The 23830-nt window shown below is 42.3% G+C and overlaps 1 protein-coding gene across 4 annotated transcripts in view; it reads right to left on the reverse strand.

Annotated features, from left to right (window-relative positions):
- LOC119184280 (Transcriptional adapter 2A) overlaps positions 1-23830 on the reverse strand; it is a 136787-nt gene that overhangs the window by 36180 nt on the left and 76777 nt on the right. For 2 of the 4 annotated variants that reach the window (XM_075885214.1, XM_037433915.2), the window contains one exon: positions 18150-18310. In XM_075885214.1, the coding sequence (XP_075741329.1) occupies positions 18150-18310 (161 nt within the window). Of the gene's footprint in view, positions 1-1188; positions 1264-3430; positions 3561-18149; positions 18311-23830 lie in introns of those variants that run through there. The other 2 variants (XM_075885216.1, XM_075885215.1) reach the window with 2 other exon arrangements.

Genomic DNA, 23830 nt, shown 5'->3' on the forward strand with positions numbered 1-23830 from the left:
ATATGTATATGAAGGGGGATGGGGGTAAAAACATGCATTACTCATGTCGTGCTTTTTAAAAGGCATTTGTGTCTTACACAGATAACAAGGTGCTCTATGATTGTCATGGCATGATGAACCATCAGTATGTACTAAGAATGCTTCCAGATTTCATGTATTTATGTCACCTGTAATGAATCGGATGATATTATTTAAAGAGAGACAAGTCGACATGAGCACTACAATAAGAGTGCTGAGTGAGCTAGTTGGTTTGCATTCCTGTTAAGAGATAGGGCATGCAAACATGGACACCAGAGAGAAATAAAGGTGCACAAATTCCGACTAACAACTGAAAAGATGCACAGCAGCAGAAAAAAAAGAAGACATTCAAACTTGCCTGCGCATATCTCATGTGTCGGTGTTTGCATGTCGTATATTTTAACTTTGCGCTTGTGACAACTATAAACCAGTGGTAAATATTTTAACCTACGCATTTTCATTTCAGTTCAAGCACTTAGTCATATCTCTATTTCCAGTGCTAAAATGCTGCTCAAGTCTTTTTTCCTAAGAACTATGGAATATGAAAGCATTTCTTATAAAATGTTTGTAGATAAATTGCAAGTACTTCATAACTTGCAACTGCATTTACTTTTCTTGGGAGCCCTTACCAGGTAAAATGTTAAGCATTAAGCTAAGTGTATTTTAATAAAGAAACAAAGCTTTCATAAGTTTCATTTATACTGCTAGATTCACATACATAGATAAATTTACTGAAGAAATTTTCTTTCTAAGTTGTCCTATGTCTCAATAAATATTGTCAATAGTTGTCCTATGTCTTAAAATACAAAACTTACTTTTCGGCGACTCTAAGGTCATCTAGCACATTTTCACGTGAAGAGTCGTATACTTTGTCGTTTTGTAAACCCCCTGCTCTAATTACAAAAATGTATCTGCTGTGGTTGCTAAATAACTAAGACAATATTATGGGTAGGACCAGTTCATCTGATAGTATCCTTGTTGCGAATAATAGTGGGTGTTGGGCAAAGCAATACAAAGGAGTCCCGAAACAAACTAGATTTTGAACAAGTTTATTTGCTGTAAGTACATGAAAAATACATTTATTTATTACAATAACAACTTAAGTGTGAGGTCATCATTTATTGCAATAGGGGAAAAAGCGTGAAAAGACACTCGGGGGGGGGGGGGGGGGCTTTGCGTTACATCACAGTATGTTCTCCAATCTAATGTTAAATGAAATTTCTAGTGGAGTGTCCTGGCTCTCTTCTGCAAATGAAAATAGGAACAAGACAAAGGCAATTAAAAAGAAACAGCAGACTTCAGGGTCTTTCTAAGCTTTAACAGCACCAACAACTTTGTAAAATATTCCTCTTTGAGCATATTTCAACAAAAGCAAATTTTTTTTTTCATGTCATTGTTGGCAGTAACTTCCACACTACCGAGCCAAGAAACATTGATTGAAAAAAAAAAAGGGAACATGTTTCCTTCTGAACTATTTTTATTAACAAGTAAACCCCTCCACGCAAAGTAGCACACATTATAACTTGCAGTTTCAAAAACTTCGTGAGGCAAGGCTTACAGCAGGCATTATACTGGCGTCAATTATCAGTACCAGACTATTTATCACTTTATCAAACTTTAAATGCAGGCTGTAAAATTATACCTTAATTTTATAAATACGTGTTCACTTTGTGCAGTTTCATAGTTGAATAGTACACTAGAGTCACACATGGCATAGGACCCATCAGGTTGGTTCAACAGACAGCAGCAGGTTCGAACCAACTATGTAATGAGCTTAGAGATAACAGCAGGCAGTGAGCTATGGTAACACCAACAAAGTATATGCCCTTGAGAATTCTCTTTCTATTGGTACTTTTTGTTGAACTGCCAAAATTTTTAAATGTGGTTGAAAAAAAAAACCATTATGAAAAACAAATTCCTTGTACTACAAAAACAAGCGGGCTAAAAATGTCAGGCCTGTGTGGACGACGTAGCACAATCCCAGCATAACCAGGAGGAGTGGCTTCCCAAAGAGCTTTCAGTAAACTCTCATGGGATGCCTATTGCAGGTACACTAGCTAGGTATTCACTACACAAATCGCCATCATTTTGCATAGTAACAAAGCACCCAGTGTGCATTGTAAAACGTTTACGTAGCTTGCACGCTTCGTTGATGCTGCGGCTGATGATGATGAGAATGGTGAATTATGGTTCGACCCTTCGTAACGAGTGGAAAGCTTTCGACCATCCACTCATAAAGCAGTTCACATGAAGTGAAGTCTTGTGCAAATGTACTCTTCTTCCAAGCAATTAATGTGATTCGTCACCTAACATGATGCCTGCAAAGGGTGCTTTTGTGAAGAATATTCAAGCACTTCCGCGATTTTATGGGAGGATGAATGATCTCCATCTGGATTCCGGCTTAGCTCCCACGCTGAGCTTCCTACCTCAGTAAGGATGACAGCTGCAGACAATAGTGCCACTAAATCTGGCTATTGTGAGCTCATAACTTACACTGCAAAAAGTTTTTCTCTTGTGTAAAGAAATCATATGGCCCTACCTATGAAGAACAGCTGTGTGATACGATTGTACGCTTATCATGAAAAAAATCGCACACTTTGACAGTGATTACAGCGTAGTTTCTAGCAAAAGCACATAATCTTAGGCCAAATTAGTCATTTGCTGGAACAATGTTGGGCCTTGGGGCCATTCTTAAATTCTGTACTTTTGAGCAACAATGAGCCTCACATTGTATGCTATGACCTTCATGCACGAATTTAAATTGACAACTTCCTCACGACCAAGACAGAGCAGTAGGTTTTAAGAGGCTTGCTGGATCTAATAACACTTGACAGAATTAGAGCTGGCTGCTGTCTCTGCAATCATGCACAATACACCCATTAAACACTTTTTCCATAGCCCACGATGAGGGCATGTCAATTTCAGCTCATCTCAGCTGGATACCCTCTTCAATTGGGATGCACTATTGAAATTATGAAGCCCTTTAAATTATAATGTATATGAAGTCCTAACTTTTTTTAAATCTTGGGAGTGGAGCACCCCTTGGATGTTTCTTTGAGTCTCCCACCATCTTACTGATTAATTTTGCAACTCGTTCCGAACTGTGTTCACTATGGGGCACACTTCTCATCTTTTTTTTTACAGTCTATAAGTGACACAAGTGTATTCTGGATAAGAGACAGGTTTGTTTGGACACTCTGCATGCCAATTTTAAATTCAGATTTTATGTAATGCCTTAATTTTTGTGGAAGTATTTCAAATCTTCCACGGAGAATCACTATTAGGCACTGGGTTTTCTTCATCACCCTCCATAATTAACAATAAGAGAATTATGCAGTATACCAGGGAAGGCTCGGCAAAACCCCAAGGCATGCATCTTAAAACACTTTGAATAATGATATTTTGCACCAACCTGTGAACAGAGGAGCACAGAATTTAACATAGTGTGCCTAGCAGTGCAACTGAAGGTGCTGGAGCAGAGTCGAAATTTTGGCTAGTTGGTGTGGGTTCATCTTGGTCAAGCTGCATGTTGGGGCAGGGCACTAAAAATAAGTGATAAAAACAAGCGCACAATCAGAAATGTTTATGAGACAGCATTCTGCTATGTGAGGAGTGATCACATTAACTACAGAAAGAAGTATGCATATGTAATTAGAACATGTCGCATGAGTTCAGTAACTTTTGAAAATTTTAGATTTCTATTTCTTCCGACTTCTATCGAATCTATGCAGGTCACTGAAGTTTTATTTATCATACTATACGGACTGCATATATAAACAATGCCAGCTACTACAGTGGCCAGAAGATTTTGCTGCTGTAGCACAGTGAAATACTATTCTTGTATATCAGTCCTGTTTCTTTGGCATGAGTGCAAGTTAAAAAAACTGTCTAAACATGCAAAGCCTAGCCTTTCATGCTAGCGAACATCACGTTGCATATTGTTGGAATTTACAATATACCAATTCTTCATTAAGTGCGAAAGAACCAAAAGCTTAATGAGTCTGTCCATAAAGTGCAACAGCACATACTTCTCCATGTAACTCATATTCCTAGGTTGCATTGAAGGCACAGACGTCAACACATGGCTAGTTCTTTCTGATAGTAAACGTAATATGCATGAAAAATTTATGCCTCTGGAAGCGTCAGGGAAAGTTGTACTGATTAGCAAATGAAATGTGTATCACAAGGAAATGCCAAGAAGCCCCATGCCAAGACTATACAGAAATCTGGGGCTGTCAGCAAGAAACCGAGAAGCTGAGGGTTAACTTCACTTTTTGTGGCATTATATAGAAGTGTGCATGCATATATTTATTTTGTTAAACATGATAAACTACTCACACTTAGAGACCTTAAATGTGTGTTTGAAAATGTGTGACTGTCAAATGCTAAAAAAGGCTGATTTGCTGCTCAAAACGGAGGTTTTAGCTGCTCCAGATCGTGCACCTAATTGCTTAGGATCGATTGCATCACTAAGTGTGCCATAAACCCCCCCATTTGAAATGACCTCAAACCCCACCATTTGAAATGACCTCATGCTGAGCATGTGCCGGTTCGTAATTTCATTTTTTAAAGACAAGCAATAAAAGTGAATTATATTGTTCTGCAGATCCTGCCTAACCTTTTTGAAGTTTTAGTCACCAACACACCGAAATTCAGAGTTACAATGGTTGACGTAGCTAGTCGAAGTAGATAAGATACAGATCTAGGAGTAGATCAGAAACAATGCTTTTCACCAGTACAGAGGTACCAAATCTGGGCTTTTTGTCCAATAAATGTTAGTGAATATCAGCACAAAAGATGTTCATCTGCAGCAGTGCCCACATTTGAAAGGATCCACATGTAAAGCTGTTTCAATGTCAGACTAGTTCACTCCTATTGAGTGCACTTGATTATTCATATTAATTGGTTTTGCGCCTTCCATACACTTTTCATGCATCTTCGTTATACAGTAATTCTTTTCTGTTTGCTTTACCTAGCCGTGATTATTAGTCTTTACTTGTCATGCGCAAGGACATTAGGATGCTGTATACAGAGAAATCTTGGTAGAACGAACCCCACATTAACAAACTTTTAAAAAATCCTGAGCCGACTGCTAATAGTTTCAATGTAAAATTATTTCACTACTACGTACTTCAGAATACCGAACTTTTCAGAATAACGAGTGTTAATTTAGTTCCATGTTATATTAACAACGCCTTAGTAGTATGAACTTATGTTCTGAAATCCGTCGCGACCACCGAAGCGGTACGCAAGCAGACGACAAAGCGAACGAACGCCTTGCTTCTTGAAAGACACGCGACGGTGTGGAGGAAAAAAAAAAACGAAAGGGCGACTTTCTTTCTTTTTATTGAAACGCCGACGCTGCAGGTTTACAAGCGAGCGCAGAGGCGAGGGCAACACGGGAAAGCAAGGTCAGCGAGGCAGAGTGGGAGTTGTGCAGCAGGAAGCATGGGCGTGGAAAACCTGAGACAACGAGAGAGCAGAAAATGAAACGGGAGGAATTTTCTTTTTTAGCACTTTTTTCTTCGAAAGAGGCGATGACAGCCGTGACGCTTCAGGTTTTTCTTTGAAGGCCTTGTTTTTTCCGTCGTGTTCATCTCTCTTCGGAGATTACTTATCGCATCCGCAAAGCAAGTCCGCGTTCGTGCTGCGGTGATACTACAAATTAGTTCATCTCTGCTTGCGACGAAGAAGCGGAAGCAGTTTTCGCTAAGCGAGACAATGGATATTCTTCAGCAACCGGAAGGCAAAAAATAGGCTGTTGTGACCAAAGAACTGAATCACACCACAGGAATGTGGATGAGCTGGAGGCCTTCGCGCTGCAAAGTTTGTGCTACTCGCATAAAAAAAAAATCGTAGACTTCTTTAAAGTAAACGTGCATTTTTTGGTGTTTACTTATGCATTAGTCTTTTTTTTTTGTGAAAAACAAGTTCAAGGACCCACCGTTGTAAAAGTAACTCGTTCTGGAAAGTGAAAAATAAGTACTGATGGTTAATTTTTGAGCTTTCACTATAACGACCTTTCAAAATAACAAACGAATTTCCACAGCCCCCTGAAGTTCGTTATACCGAGATTTCGCTGTATGCAATTTTAGACATGCAATCTCACACTGCTTGCTGTGATTTCTCTGCTCATATCTTTTTACCTTGTTTATGTCAACCAGCTACGTAATTGTATTTCTTGCTTGCTTTTCGTTAACCAACTATGTAATTCAACAATTACTTTGCCGTGTGCAGTGCTGAGTGTTGTCACATGCAGCACTAAGGTTCCGTATACAGTAATTTATTAGATGTATTTGCATGTTGTTTCATTTATTTTTACATCGTTTTGAATTCACTCCTGCTCAAGACCGGCAGTGTGTATGAGATAACCAAAAAAAAAATTTATTCAATCAATAAATCAAATGTTCAGGTTCAAGTTCGTGCTTACCAAGTGGTATCGTAAGTCTAGTGCTACCTCCAAGGCAACATTAATGTTCATGAACGATTTCTAGGGGGAGTTCATGCTTGCTGAATAACCTGGCATCATTCAAAAAATCACTAGGAGAAAGATAAAAGCTAACCAAGCTGTGGACGAACTGTAAAGAAAGCTACATTGGGGGAACTATGCACTCTCATGAACTGGATGAGGAAAAAGACTATTTCAGCAAAAGGTATTGATTGATTGATATGCGGGGTTCGACGACCCAAAACCACCATATGATAATGAGAAACGGCATAGTGGAGGGCTCCGGAAATTTCGACGACCAGGGGTTCTTTAACGTGCACCCAAATCTGGGCACACGTGCTTATAGCATTTTCGCCTCCATCGAGAATGCAGCCACCACAGCCGAGATTCGATCCCGCAACCAGCAGGTCAGCTGCTGAGTGTTTTAGCCACTTGGACCACCAAGGTGAGGCTTGAGCAAAGAGTAGGAGGACATATCTTTCTGTGAATGGCATTCTGGTGCAATTTCATGGCATCTGTGCAAGGTATTAGAACACACAATTTGCTCCAAAATTTAACACCCCTTCACATATTGTGGTGTTTTAATTCTGCTTCCAGTAAAAGATCATCCAAGTTTGTCTGCTGCATGGTATCTTAAATTGAGAACAGAAGTGTCATTTTAATGTGATCATGACATTATGTCTCCCTTAGATAACATGGAATGTGAAGTACCCTTCTTTCACATAATCATTTCTTTCAAAACAAGTCACAGTCTAGGACACCTATTTGCAGTTAATGGGTTTCCAGACTAATTGGTTTTGAAGCACGGAGAAGTGATAAATGGCACGAGAAGACACAGACAGAAGGAGACAGACATGTTCACTAATTAAAAAATGAACTGCTTTATATTTCATGCACTTCTGAAAATGAAATAGTTTGTGACTCACCGCACATGTCTGTCTCCTTTAGTCTGTGTCTTCTCGTGCCATTTATCACTTCTCCGTGCTTCAAAACAAATTAGTCTGGAAACCCATTAACTGCAAATAGGTGTCCTAGACTGTGACTTGTTTTGAAAGAAATGATTCATACTGTGTATTATTTACTGTGTGTTTCATACTGTGTGTTTTCATACTGTGTATTATTTCACTAATTTCTTGCTAGTTCTTTTTTCTTGCAAAGCAAATTTTTCGCAGTTCATTTGTCTATATTGGTATGAACAACACTTTTATTTAATATATGTTCAGTGACAGTAAAAAAATGTGTACAATATTTCCAATAACTGTGCAAATACTACGTGTATCTATAATGTACAACTGTGTTTCTGGATTCAGTAGCTATGTTCTTGTTTCACAATACAATTTTTTTTAATTATTCAGGTTGCATGGACAACAGTGGACACTACTACTTTCAATGCATGTTTTATTCAACACGACAAAGATATTCATTAAGTGACATGTACCGTTTCCTGCTTCATACTTCAATTTTTTCAAAACAGCCCAGAACATTTTTGACGTTAGATTACCCATAGGTCTGGGAGGGACAACTGCGCTATCTACTTTTAATTGTGGCAAGGCCCATGTTATGCACATTTCATTGTCCTTCTTAAATGCGGAGTTGCATCTGGGGAACGCCTCAGCTCCCACGGCTCTACTCTACTACACAAGTTTCATGAGCACTGTGCGCGTTAACAGCGTGCAAGCTTGCAGTGTGTCGCGTGATATAAAGATCAATAACATGGCAAAGAACCCTTGCGGAAACGCGCAGTGTAGCAAGAAAATGCACATCATCAAAAAACAACCAACATTGAAACAAGTTCGTATCGTCTTCGTTTACGCGCGCAGCACAAAAGACCACAGCGTAAATTTCACAGGTGATACAACCCACATACCTTAAAACAGTTGACATCCGGAGTAGTTCAAGTAGCGCATCTTCTTCGCCGGCTGGCAGCCCACACGAACGCATAATAAATAAACAATCTGAGCACACCAGCTGCATGAGAACACAACTAGTTCAAGGGACACTGTCAGCGAAAAGCCCACACGTTTCGGTGCAATTTATACGGCGTACGGCTTCAGCAAGCTTCACCAGCGTATTGAAAAACAAGTGTTATGCTAGCCCATGGAAATGCCTTCGTGTGCTAGCGTCTATGTGCCCCGACGTCTGGCATTAAAAAACAAAAACAAACAAAAAATACTGGAAGTGCGTTTAGATCATGTGATTTCTTTCAGCCAATAGCTGCGCCACATTTTCCCAATACATATCCTGGGATATTATACAGAAACATGCGCGCTCGTTATTTAAAAGGCATCTACTTTCTTGCGAAAAAGCAAACAAAATGTTTCACCGCCGAATCTTAATTTTTATGAATAGGCTGCTTTTAACACGCAGTGCAGCTATTGCACAATGGTCCTGGTGACTACATTAAGACACCCAGAGTGACTCACAAAGGAAAAAAAAAATTCACTTTTCTACGCATTATCACCAGTTTCATAAAAAATAAGAGAAGCTATTGGTGGTATGCTAAACTTTCAACAACGAAGACATACGCTGCGGCACAGATACATTGGCTAGCAGCGGAATTAAGAAAAAAAAGAGGCTCTAACTGTGTTTGTTGCGATCAAAACTAGTTTTGGGCCATAAACGGTCCGGTGCCGGGTAAAAAGACAGACTAGTGAGCTTTGGTGCAAGCTGCACTCGAATGTGCGCAGGGATATAGAATTGTGGCGCGACTGGATCCCCAGCGGATGGAAATGCTTAGTGCGTGTTCTGAAACCAATGTGACCGGGCTAGTTTCTAGGAACGCAAGAAACTAGCCTTGCCACAAAACAAGGAGACTAGTTTCGTGGGTGCCAGCCGGATCACATGCACAATGCACTTGTGGCAAATATGCTTGAGCATGCACGTCTTTGTGTGGCCTGTCAAGTATTTTCTCAAAATTCCTCTAGAGTTTACATATTACAGTGAAATCTCGATACAACGAATTTGAAGGGACTGCGGAAAATTGTTCGTTATTTTGAAAGATTGTAATAGTGAAAACATCGTATTGGTGCTAAAAATCGCAAACGCAACAAACGTCACCTACCTACCTTTGCTAGGTGCATATCCGCAAACACATGCTTCTATGACAATTCAGAAAAGACACAAAAAAGTGAAATATCCCAGAATGAGCCCACGTTTATTTTTTGAAAAAGTTGGTAATCTTGGCCTGGCGGGTGCCACTCAACTGCTGCAGGACAAACGCTTCGAAGCTGTCCCCATTCTTTCGCTCTTGATCGGTAGCATCGCTGCATCTGCCAAGGTAGGTGCGCATCTTTCACATGCATTCCATGATGCCGACATTAGAAAGAGATTCTTCGGGCTGGCACACGAGCGCAGTCTCAGCGTCATCTTCGCCATTGGCATCCCGTCACCACGAACGGCGCTGATGATGTCATCGATTGTCAGTTCAATTGACGTGTACACTTCATTGTCGCACTCCACAAAAATCTCGAACGTCACTAAGGCATCCATCGCAAATCTTTCAGCGGCTTTTTGCTACATGCCGCCCACGTCGCTTTCTTCGCTGCCTTGTTCACACTCAGCTTCAAGTAGATACTAAGCCTGCCTTGGTGGTTGCTGTAACATTGCACCAAGCCCTGGCAACCATTTCTATGGCGTGTCACACACTGATTGAAGTACACAGCTTCAGCTGAAGATTAATCAGCAATCGCTGAACGAGGCGTTTGCGATAATGGGTTTCGATTCTTCTAATGACGCCTTGGTCGAGTGGCTGTAGCAACGAAGCGCAGTTCGGTGGCAAGAATCTAGCTGCACATTAGTAAGCCTAACATTCACAAGATGCGCCAAGCAGTTGTTGACGATAACTAAGATTTTCTTGCCTGCTCGCCTCATCTCGTTGTCCAGCTTCATTACCCACTCAGAGAAGAGCTCTCGCATCATCCATGCACGTGGATTAGCCCGATAATCGCACGGTAATGACACAGTGTTCTTCATACACAGAGGCTTCTTGTATTCACCAATCACCAACGGTCTCAGCTTCTTTGAGCCTGTGGCATTGCAGCAGAACGCCGAAATACGGACTTAGGATTGCTTGCCACCTTTACAGATGCCCCCCTTGAAATGCATCATTTTATTGGGAAACATCTGATAGAAGAACGCTGTTTCATCCGCATTGAAGATATCTTCAGAGTACGAAGCAACGATTTCGCGTAACTTTTTCTCCCTCCATGCACCAGCCCTCGCTGCGTCTGCCGCATTTTGTTCGCCTGACACCATTTGCCAGGTGATCCCACTCCTCTCACGAAAAAATGGAGCTACCCCGTGCTTGCTTCGAAGCCCACGATGTCTAGAGCGAAAGCCAATTGCCGGGCTTTTTTCTGCAGCATGGGTCCCGACACCGGCACATTTTGAAAACGTGCGTCTTGGAACCTCGTGAGCACTCCAGCATCCATGTCCTGAAAGTTCCCTAGTCGGAGCCATTTTTTTGACGGTGCGAGTTGGGACCCTTGGTGCACCTGGATGATCTTTTCTTGATCCTTCAGGATGGTCGCGACAGTTGATGGTGCGACCCCTATCTCTTTCCCAATGATCCAGCGTCTATTTGTGAAATAATGTCCACTTTTTCTTGCAAAGAGAACTGCCTTCGCTTCTTTCTCGTCCTGCTCCTGGTGCTCATGACGAACGTAGAAACAAACGTCTAACCAGGTGTTGGTCAAACACTTATCATTAAACGACAATCGAATGGCGTTGACAGTCGCCTGAACAAAGACTGATTGATTGATTGATTGATTTGCGGGGTTTAACGTCCCAAAACCACCATATGATTATGAGAGTCGCCGTAGTGGAGGGCTCCGGAAATTTTGACCACCTGGGGTTCTTTAACGTGCACCCAAATCTGAGCACACGGGCCTACAACATTTCCGCCTCCATCGGAAATGCAGCCGCCGCAGCCGGGATTCGAACCCGCGACCTGCGGGTCAGCAGCCGAGTACCTTAGCCACTAGACCACTGCGGCGGGGCGCCTGAACAAAGACTGCCAGGCTAAGCCAGCGGATGAGGCTCAACTTGGCTAAATCGCTGAACGGGGATGCAAAAACGATAGGAGGCGCTGCAATAGCATAGGGCAATGTATAAAAAATGATCCGAAAGCTTTGATGATGATAATATTGCCACATAGTCTGGAGCAGGGCATTTGCCGCATTTACTCCTGTAATCCTCGCACTCGCATAATTCTCGCACCCACCCTCCTTGAATCGGCCTACAAAAATAGGATTTTATTTTTTCGCTAGTACTAATATCACACTCGCCACAATTGCAACAGTAATGTCTACTTCTTTGAACCACTGATGATAATGCACAGACTAGCGCCATCTCTTAAAAACTATCCATACTACCAATTAACGCACAGAGCCCCAATCCATACCAAGCCAAAGTGGCAAGCACCCATGAAGCACCCGGGCATGTTAGTAAAGTCCGTGCAGCATGTGGTAATGCAATGTATCGATACGGAAGCTGCATGGCTGCTTTAAAGTTGAAAGTGATTGACCTTGCACAAAACAACGACGGTAGGTATGTTGGCAGGCACTTCAGAGTCGGCGAGTTCTGTCTTTGCTGTTGGCAACGGCAGCATGAGAAGCTGGAGGCCACCAACACGCGTCAGATCTTCCATGACCATAAGAGTGCAAAATACCCCCAGCTTGAGGCGCAACTTCTTTATTATGTCAAGGGTCTCCACACCAAGGCCCTTGAAACAGTGGACAGTGGCTTTAGTGTCTGCAAATAAATCGCTTTGTGTTGAACCTAACATTTTATCGTTAAGGTAAGTCTCGATCAGTACTTAAATGTTTGTAGTTGCTGGCACGAGAATCCCGATTTGCAACCACTTCGTTTTCTTTTTCGCTCTGTACATTTTTGCAGAAAATTTTCCCCGTGTAATTATCGCATTCCTCCAACTTTTTATCGATATTGCGCTAAGAAAGTGTGAAAATCATGCAAGTAAATACGGTACAACTCCGCAAGTAATTCATGATCTTTAAGAGCTATTAGGATTGTTGGGTGATCAAATTTCGTTCTTTATTATGGAACATTTGTTGCTCTGAAATTCATAGTAATGAAATACAGTTGAATCTCATTAATTCTAACTCGCTTAATTCAAACTTCCGGTTAATTCGAACTCACGATAATGCCCCGTCAAAGCTATGTGCATTCCAATGGGCAAAACGTCCAGTAATTCGGACGCGCAAGCCCTTGCGACGATCAATTCGAACATACCGCACTTTGAAAATGCTCTCAGCACCCCGCCCAATCCCGCGGCGGCACCTGCGACACCTCAACGCTGCACCCGAAGGAAAGGAAAAGGAAAGAAAAGGCTGCGGTAGAACGTTTGCTCTCTCTCAAATGCCGATCTTAGACGTGCCTATGTCACCCTTCTCCCTTTTCTGTCCCCGCCACGTAAAGACCCTTCTCCTTCCGATGCCGCGCACGAAGAGAGAGAGAGAAAAAGAAAAGCTGTCGCAGTGTTAAATAAATGTGTGGTTGAAGGAAACAGGCACACTATCTTTTGCAGCCCTTGCCCCTTGCGGGAGCATGGCTCTGTACCTTAAGGGGAGGGGGTCTCTCATGCGCCGGTGCCACGCTTTCCCCTTTCCCCGTCCCTGCCACTTAACTCTTCTCCTTTCAACGACGTGCGCAAAGACTCTGGCCGACTGGCTCGCCCTACGCCATCTCCTGCCGCCGACAAGAGCTCTCACTGAGTGGTGCCCCGTCACGGAGGAAGGAAAGCGATCGTATCCATCTTCCCCATCTCCTCTTTACTCCCTCTCTCCTTCCTCTCTCTATCTATTTACCTTTAATCCTACATTTTTAATCCCTCCTTACTCCCATCCCTCGTGAGCTACTGTTGAGGTGTCGCACTCTGATGCAGACAGTTACGGGGCTAACTTTTCTTTTCTTTTCTCTTTAAGAATCACATAATGAAAAAAAGCTGCCGTGGAGTGTTGGTTTTCTCTCAAATGCCGATCTGCTTCTCTCTGCGTGGAGACGCTCCTCTTTTCTCGTCACGAGCTGACCATGCTGCGGCTCCGCTAAGCAGTCATTGTTGTCGTCATCTTTAGAGCGTGTCCGCGCTGGACATTTCCGCGCACAACTTCTCTTGCCAGGAGAATGCTGAAGCGGAAGTAGAAATGCTTTGCAAGTTGCTTGCGAAATTGATTGACTCGCTGCAAGGCAAACGTGTGCAGACGCGCATCACCGCAGATTACTTCAATTAATGACGAATGTCCAATGATTTGTGTATAAATGTAAGTCTTCTGAAACTTCCCCCTCGTGTGTTAGCACAATGCACATGTGCCACTGCATAGAAAGCCCTGTGTTTATTTAGCTTTCATTAAGTCGCACTTCTTTTAAAACAAACTTTCGGGCCCCTCTGAGTTCAAATTATCGAGATTCGACTGTACATTTACATTGAATCAATGAACGTTGGGAGAGAGATTTTCGAAATATTTGTTAATCTGAAAAAAATCGTTAATCTGAGGTTCGTTATAACAATATTTCACTGTACCAATCTTTCTGTAAATACCTTTATCGCTTAAAAAATTTTTAGTCTTGAGTGATAAAACAAAGTGCCAAGATGGGAAAACAGCACACATAGAGTGCTGATTAAAGTGAATTTATTACGGCTTGACATACAATAAAAAGGAACACGTGTGACATCGCACAAACAGCAAAGCTACACACATCCATTGGCACTCAAGCACCCGAGGAAATATACTTTTTAAAGGGAAACAGAGGCAGAACAGATGCAATCGATTTATTTAGTACGCGTGTCATCCTGTCGAAGTACCAGCCAATCACTTCGCACTGGTTGAGTGAAAGACAGCGTGCGCAATTCGCAACATGTGTCTTGCCAGAAGAATTTCAAACGTTTGTACATGTGTTCATGTAGACCAGGGATTGACAACCTGAGGCTTGCAGGCTACATTCGGCCCCTGGCACAACATCAAAACTTTCTCCTAAGTAATCCCGATTAAGCGATGAACAGGCTTCCACGACTTTCTGAGTCGGTAAGCGAGCAACCTTGATTAGAAATTTGCAAGTTGGCTAAGAATATTCAGCATCAAAAGTATAACTGAAAGAGTTCTATGTTCACATATTGCAACCTTGTGGCATGTGTGCTGAAAATAAACATGATTGCTATTACAGTTTTGCATACCATCACGGTATATTCTCAAAATTTTTCTTTCTGCCAGCAAAGCACCCCCGCCCCCTATTTGCCCCGTTGCCCCACCGTGTTGGCTTCATGCAACCCGGTTCTTAGCGTCAACAGCTTGCCGGCCCTTGACATAGACAATCATTGACACATCGCACCATCTGTCCTCTAATGCACAGTCTGCAAAGGCGAGGGAATGCCTCAATAATTGACAAACACTAGACAGACAGAAATCGTAGCGAGGCTGTCACAGCAACTAATGAAGAAGTTGATGATTGCATTACCAGTGATGAAAGTGACATTTTGTTTTTTGAAGCAGATTTTGGAGCAGAAAGAAGTCTAGTGCCTTAAGGGTCTTCTGAGCAGAAAAAAATTCTAGAGCTTAGGGTTGCTATTAGCATTTTCGGAGCAGATGCATGTTCCTAACGACTGAAGTCTAAAACAGCACTTCAGCATTTAATAAATATTTATACTTATTATTAAAGATGCTATATGCTAGTATGCAGCTATAGTCGGTGACAAGCTAAGAATAAAAAGTATAGTGTACCACTGTCCATTTGTATTATGCGTGTCCAACTGCGGCCGCTCGTTACTATGACGTAAGAGTCACGATGAACCAATGACAAATTCAGCATGGCGGCGTTCGCGACGAGAGGCGATGTGCCGCTGCATCGAGACCGTCAGGCGTCCATTCGTTTTTCTGTGGTGATTTCTTCATCAAAAAGAAGCTATTTTATCCACTCGCCCTCAACATCATCGTCGTTGGCCGTCGTTCGATGCTGGCATTTATGATTTTGCAGAATTTCAAGTGCACTGAAACAGCAGAGCTTCACCGCGTTCCGTCGGTTCAGCAGGGTGAAGCAGCAACACAGCGTCTATTTTCTGCATCGCTAGGATGACTACTCTCGACGGTTGTCGTCGTGGTCATTCGTATGCAGTAAGGTGAAGGTGAAGTCTGAATGTGCGTGTGAGTGTTCTGTGGAATGTGTGCGTCTGTAATTTAGCGCCCGCAAAAGGTTTGGCATTAGCGTTGCCGCATGTGCGTGTGTGAGTGTGTTACTTGGGTGTCGTAATGTGATTATCTTGGTGATCCTTTGCGACATGCGCTGTGTCGTGCACCATGTGACCGTTGTAAGTGCTGATGAGGTGAGAGAAAAAAGCAACCGAGAGGACCTTCCAGTGTCACACAGTACGAAAGTAAACAAACCAGGTGGGGAGAATGTACATTGGTGTATGCATTAAAAAGCAAACTGTGGTCATCGTGTGTGTGTGTAATTATTTTGACGTGTGCCAATTGGCACAGCTGAGTCATTTTAACGGAATTTATCGCCACTGGCTATATGTACGTGCCAGATTGAAGTGTCTGTAAGCGTAAGCGCTTGTCTCATGCTCGAAGTACAAACGCCTTGTATGAAAAACAGGGTGTGAAGATCTTCAAACCAGGAAATCACGTGAGCTATGTAATATTGCTGCATCGATCATTATCAACGCAGCAATCACAATCAATCAAGATCAGTTACATTGATCGTGATCGCCACTGAAGCTACGCCGCTAAAACTAATGTTGAGTGAAAAAAAAAAACACATTTCAGTTTTTAAGACACTGTATCATCCTTAACAATATCATATTAGGAAGTTTTGCTTTTTGCATATATTTTTTTCATTTTTCCTGTATTGCATGCATGTGTTACGCATAGAGATAACTTGTTTATATTAAATTAGAGTCCCATGAAAGAAAAGATGGATGTATTGCCCTCCCCTATAAATGTAAAGTCTGGCACGAAATTCACTCGCATTCACCAAAGAGAGAAAATCCCCTTGCCTGCACAGACACATTCAATGGTAGTGACCCCAGTTGCAGCAAAACTGGGCCCTGCTTTGAAAAAGCTGAATATTCAAGAGCTTATGGGTGATGACAACACTATAGAGTGCAAGTAGTCAAAGCAAGAAAAAAAAAACTTCACCTACGACTTTCAGTCGCCGCCACTTTAGCCACGTACAATGCCTTGGCCATTAACTTAACGACAACGCATGTAATGATCCCCACTGTTAAGCACAATGTGCGCTACGTGCCTTTATTTCGATGAAACAAGGCATCGAATGAAACATTGGCATTTACCTCAAACAGGATGACAAGTATGGCGACGGGAAAACGCACATTCTGTATTTAGGGCAGCACAAGAATCATAATTCGTGAAGTCGATCTCAGATCGCTTCTCCATTCTTGTCTTTGAGTCATAGTTGCCATAGTTACAGAAGACAGCAAAGAAACATGGCAGCGAAAGTTTCTTAAAAATATTGCAAAGAACCTAATGAAATGTGAATATTGCCCCTGTTTCATTTTGCAAAACCGTAAAAAAAAAGGATTTCTTAATTTTAAACATTATGTTAAATGTGGCATTGTTTGTTTAGTACAACCTTAGGTACCGCACAGAAACATCGCCTTCAAGAGATGTGCATTGGTTCTTCGTGGACTCCGAGATGAGCGCGGTGGGGGGTGCGATTTAAACAAAAGATATATTGCTGAGCTGACGCAGAAGTCCGCGCTATCTCACGTTTATTCATTGAGCTTCGGATTCTGTATTTCAACACCAATAAAGTGTTGCAAGATAATGATTGCATGCGTGAAAATTATGGCCACTGTTCGAGAACTACTTGCTTTGTAGCATGGGAGGGGGGGAGGCTGGGCTGAAGAGAGTTAGGACTTTTCTGGTGTTCAGGCTGGGGTCCTTTCAGCAAATGTCCCACTTGAGATTAAGCTTTAGCACGTAATATAATTGAGCTAACAGTTAAGTATAGTGCCATCATCTTTTTAAAAGGCTTTTTATCTTTTACTGCAGACCTGTATTAAATGCCCCCCAACTGTGTCAACAATGAAAATAGAAAAAAAGGTGAGAAAAAAAAGAGACTAAATAGAACAATGCCATTGCTCGAGCTCGGACACCATGCTTATATTTTTCAACTTTATTTGAAAGCATGATTTCATTCCTATATAAATAAAAATACAGCCCATAGGATATGAATTGGACACCATGGCTTGATATGCGTCTCCCCTTGAGATTTTTCTGGATTTACGCCACTGAGTATATAGCACACTAGGATTATAGTGTGTAAAGCTTGCTTTTGGTTTCGCTTAGGCTCACGGGATGGCCCCATGATTGAACCTCATTCTTTTTAGCTTGCAAAGGTCCTTTTGGAGCAGGTTTAGGGAAGTTATTAGCAAATATTGCACTTTAAAGAAGCATAAAGCAGCATTTCTCTTTAGGGGCAGTTTGGAGCAATTGGAGTAGCGCTTCCATCACTGCATTACACAATTATATGTTTTAGCTAGCCGAATTCACATGATCTGAAAAGTTCTGGCATGGCATAAGTGGAAGGCTGCAGTGTGAGACTAATGGGCTCATCCCTGCAGCAAAGGCGTACACACTTTTCTCCCGAGTGCTCGTGCACCCATTGGTGGCGCTTGAAAAAGGTCTATTATAACACAATCAATGATTACCTTTACATGCGCCAACAGCTCGCTGAAGGCAGTGTGCTTGGGGCGGTGGGCAGTCCTCCAGCGACGGCACTGCTTGAACAGCGTTATACTGTCCAGACGCACCAGCCCCGCCCTACGAGACTCTTGCAGCAGCTGCACCTGCTGGCACAACAACCGCTCACCTGCAAGGTTCACTTGGCTGTAAGAATGCACAAAACACGAGTCTTGTTGAAAATGTGCATCTCAGAGCACTTGTAGAGCATAGCTGGCTCAAACACAATCTTTTCCAACTCCCTACAACCTCACATGAAATTTTCTGTATATGATCGCCTCATACTGTGCAAGCACAAAGATTTAAGACCCCTTATATTATGGTTGCCAAAAATTGTAGCCCATCTCCCCCGAAGGGAACCATGATGAGATGCGAAGCAGCAACACGCTGTTGACTCAGCTGAAATGGGCATCGACGCGGATGCTGGAAGAACGGTTTCTTTGCAACGCAAAGACACGGGAGGCAGGTTGGGTTTCGTGTAAGTTTTGTCGCAGATAAATGAGACGAAAGAGTGTTTCCATTCAACGTGCTGTCGAGCGTTACAGGCGGTAGAGGGTGGAGAGGGTGAAACGATAGAGAAGTGCGTTGCAAGCAGGCGGAGGAGCAACACCATCTAAGTGTGTTGGGAGGGAGAAAGCGACAACGCACAGCTGAGACTTTACCAACTTGGCATCATTCCAACAACTGCAGCGGGGAGCATGCAGTACGGCACGGAGACATGGACGGACGGCATTACACAGGCTAGTCTAAGAGCTGCCTCGCCTCTAAAAATCCAACAGACAAGCGAGGAAGTGAGCACACTTTTCAATGGAGGTGTGCCATCTACAAAAAGAGCGATGCACAAAGCGAGCACGAAAGATATTAAAGCAGTTGCAAGCCACATGAAAGCTACAGCAAGTGCAGAGCAGCAGTAATTTACCTGCCGCTGCCATTCCAGATGACCACAACCATGGCAGGAAAGCAAACATGCCCTTTTCCCAGCCCCTCCCACGCATGGCTATGCTTATGTTTTACCCACTCATCAGCATATTCCATGCAGTTTCTGTGTAGCGCTGTTCCTCGAACAAGTCTACACAATCGAGGCATTCTGAAATGTTAGCCGGCCTCTTTATGCAATGTTTCTGCAGTAGCACCTTCTTTGGTGAACTCTGCTTCTCTGCACTATGCTTCGCTCATCGGGCATTCACCTTTCAACGTTCAGAAACTTGGAAAGATACAAACACCAAGTACTTTTAAGATACAAACATTCCAGTTGTATGCCTTGATTCTCAGAAATGTGGAGTACATTGGTCGACGTTTTCTGCACTCCATAAAAAATATTTTCCATAGAGTGTGCTCCAAGTGTTTCACAAGAGTGACAATTTAAAATCTCTGAGTTTTCCAGGTTTCCACCAAGCGGCATTGCTAAAATTTTTTGAGTGAAACAGGAATTTGTTGTATGCGAGGACAGGCCGACATCATGTCACTCGATGATGTGACCCTCTAGTATGCATATTAAAAGTAAAACTGACATATTCACTTATTTTATTGGAATAGTACAGTTAAACCTTGATACTATAACACAATCAGCAAAATTGACAATCTACATAGCTCAATACAAACTTCATTGACTTAAATTCCTCCTTCCATGCAAAGTACAATAGACAAAACATTGATGTTCACACTGAGAATGCCACCAAAATGCTCGACTAACTTTACAGTCTCAAATTTATATTTTTTGATGTGACGAAAGATAATACTGAACTTGAGATCATCCGACCACTATTTATTGCCATGCCGGTGCACGATGCATAAGGAGAAAATAATTGTAGAACAGAGTGCGATCGTACCTGTTCTGCAGCCAATGATTTTTATAACAATGTTGCCTACAGCAGTGCAATGCCAATGCTATGATGTTATTCACATGAACCGTTTGTCCTCCACGCAGTCCAACAAACGCACGAAATTGAGAACCATGACATGCTAGAAAAAAAATATTGCAGTTTCATCACAATCCCCACTTTTAGTCTCACACCTGCCATCAAGCTTATTTGTATGGATGGTAAAATAAATTAATATTACAGTCGATCTAGGATATATCCAACTCGGATACAGTATACCCTCGTTACATTGGAACTGCTTGCAACAACAGACATTCAATTACTACATACTAATTGGCAGCGTTATGCGGACTTCCCTATTTGTTCCATCGATAGAACTTCTTTTACTATATATTCTGGTACAACGGACATTAGGATATATACTAATTTACCAAAATGTGAGGCCAAGAAGGGGGTTAGGACTCTCTTCCAAGACTTTTCAATCACAGACATCCTAAATTCTATAACTTCCGACTTCAAACATCGCTTGGCATACTTTCGGGAGTGGAATAGTGCCACAGATATCGGCGTCCTGGTTTAAGAACAAAGGCCGCCCATCTCCGGCCCATTAATGCTTAGTTATGCCAAGCTACAGCGATAAAAAATCGGCGTGCAGCATGCTTGATTTTGCGTGTTGGGGCGCCGAAGTGCGAAATTGCAGACCGTTGCCACTGCTCTTCCAAGTGGTCAGTCTGTGGCGAGCTTGGCCGAAGTCCATTACCAACGCGCAAAATGGCTATTCACACTTCTAAGTAGCCAGCGGCTGATGTGACTTGTTGCTTGCAACGAAGCATGGCTTCTTAGCTTTCACGTATGTCGAGTTCGAGCTAGAGTTAGGCCTAGGCACTACTTCGAACAGAAAGTGCAGCTGCGATATGCATGGCCGCGTCGACTGATGTTTCAGAATACGACATACTCAATCACGAGTACAAAGATTTATTTTGCGGTAATCTTTGTTACAAGGTCCGAAGCGCCGATAAGTAGAACCTTCCAGCCAACGAGTAAACGCTGTGACAGTCGGTTCGAGACGCACGTGCGCGATGTTTGCAATGAGTGCAGCGCGCGATCATTATCTGGAGACTGAACTTTCGCTTGGTGCCTTAACTAAGCCGTTTTTGTATCCTGAATTATCGCCGACCCGTGAACACAGAACGAGTGTGAAAACGTCACTAAGTGGTGCGATTTTAGACAGACACAACTTTTCGACGCGCAACAAGCAGACGACGCTATCCTAAAGGCATATCCCAGAGTGAGCATTGGACCAGTGAGGCGTACTAGAGCAACACGGCAGCAGCAGCCAATCAGAGGCCTCAACATGAATTTCAAACATCTGCTTTTTGAACATGAAATGCTCTTTACTAAATACTTTTAAGATGAGCGCAAAATGTTGGTGGACATCTGTGCCGCTTCGAAGCTATAATTTTATAGAATTTTTTTTTTCTTTTTGTGACTTACAGAATAATTTTTACCACCTCAGCGGGTGCAAGAAACTTTTCACTGCACTTCTACGTAGTTTTCAGTGAAGATATTTTGAAATCAGGTAGAAAATGTGCCACAAAACCTGAAGATGTTATTTTCAAAAAAATCTATTTCTTTGTGCTCCGTTGAGAATAAATCTGTATATTAATCGTAATTCTCCTTGGTTATAACAGACCCATTCAGTGTTTCCATAGGTCTATTGTAACAGTAATTGGATTTTACATGCTCCTTTTTTAACAGACCAAAATCACCTTCACTATGGGGCTGTGTTGTAATAAGGTTACACTGCACATCAAATTATTTACTACATCGAACAGTTGAAAAATTCTCTTGAATTTCCTATGCAAAACTATGAGACTGGCACACTCGTATATTGAACTCCCACAGAGCGGGTCATCCGCAATATCGAACGCTGAGCCACGCTGAATCCCAGAAAATGCATTTTTCTGAGCAAATATTGATCAATTTTCAGCCTTTGTCTGACAAATTCTTATCCCTTTTTGTGCACAGGTGACGAAAAGGCGGAGTTATTCTATCGCGCTGATGTGGTTAGTTGTGCGGCGCTTGCGAGTGCACCAGTATGTCTGATGCGCGGGCGTAGTGTTTTTCAAAAAGACCGATTGCCGAGGACACCCAAATGAGAATGCGAAGTGACTCGACGATCTTGTCGTAATGTTTGCATTCCCTTCCTTGTTTGTTAGCGCAGAATCACCCGCGGACCTTAAAAGCATGGACTTCGAGATATGCAACCTTGTGACATATTTTTTATGTTTTCATATTTAAAACGCATTTCTCAGAGGCTACATTCTTTTTAGCTTTTCACATCAAAGCAACTGAAAGCAGTAGCTGCCAGCTACAAAGCCACAAGTGCCACAAGTGGCATCGATATCCGGTGATGTTCCATACAGAAAATTTCTTCTTTCTGGGGGAATTTTCATGCATCATTTTGAACCAAAGGGAAAAAGAGAATCATTATGACACTGCAGAGAATTTCAGGAATAGTCAATTTCACTAATCAGAACTGATACATAACTGTCATTGTGCACAGGCGGCTTCTGCGATTGGTTCTGGTGAAGGTAGCTCGCAAGCATAGCAGTAGAGGCTTGTTTTAGATATTTATGTTGAGAAATTTCTAGTTCACTCCTAGTGCTACAATCTAAACCCGCTATCTACAGTGTTCCTAAAGCCCATAAGTTATGAACGTCCCGCTTTTGTTGTACAGCAGCACAGGCACTATAGGCACGATTTCAATTGTCTGAAACACGCCATGCACATACATTTATAGTATGCGTGTATGGGGGTGCACACACACATATTATTGTGCAGAGAAATATGCAGAGAATTTTGTCAACTTATGCAGGAAAAAATACACAAAATAGAAAATTTTTCAAAATGGGAATTCTTGGGTGTAGTGTGGAACATCACTGTTGAAATCGCCAACATGTCGACGGTGGGAACTCGACGTAGTCTTTTGCGCCTTCTGGGCTTTGTTCCCTGTACATCCTCATTTGCGAGTTCAAGTGAACATTGACCCACATGTAGCAAGAAAAAGTATCTCTGGTGCTTCGAACTATGTCAAGTGAAGCACCGTCGTAAACTTTCTTTGCAAGCCAGCGAACTCGGTGAATTCTGCGACGTAGCATTTTCTGGCACCATTTCGGACAGTGAGCGGCTCCACCAGTGCAGATGACGACGTAGCTGTTTCTAACTGCATCGATGCTGAGATCATAGCTGCTATTCTGGTGCCACGGAAATGTACCCCTGTAGTTATGAATATGCTAACGCCATCACTGCCACCGCTAACGAACTTTTTGCCGTTCTACAAAGCTTGCACCGGCATTCTGCATCAATCAACGCTGTTGTGGCCGAAGAAACTGAATTCATTTTTTTGAAAACCTTCAATAATATTGAGGATGACTGTAATATGATGGTGCAAAAGAAGTAAGGCAAGTTTATGGACTATTTTCATGCGAAATAAAGAGAGGTAACTTGCAGTTCACACCTGGTTCTTTATTATAGAGTGAGTCAATGGTTATGTTAGCGCTTGTTACAATTTTGGCAACTGTTTTCGGGACCTGAAATGCTTTATTTAGGCCTTAAATACGCATATATTATATTTCGAATTATCAATATATCAAACTATTTTGCAATCGCCGTCACGTTCGATTTGTCCGAGATTACCTATATGAGTGTGAAAACAACACACTGTAATTTTACAAGAATATAGGTGACAGCTACCAGAGTGTAGCCAAACTTTTTTGGGGGGGAACGAAGTTCAAACAAGCTTCATGTATGTTTGTGGTTGCATTTGT

Source organism: Rhipicephalus microplus, unplaced genomic scaffold, assembly GCF_043290135.1.
Source record: "Rhipicephalus microplus isolate Deutch F79 unplaced genomic scaffold, USDA_Rmic scaffold_90, whole genome shotgun sequence".
In the NCBI taxonomy this organism is placed as follows: domain Eukaryota; kingdom Metazoa; phylum Arthropoda; class Arachnida; order Ixodida; family Ixodidae; genus Rhipicephalus; species Rhipicephalus microplus.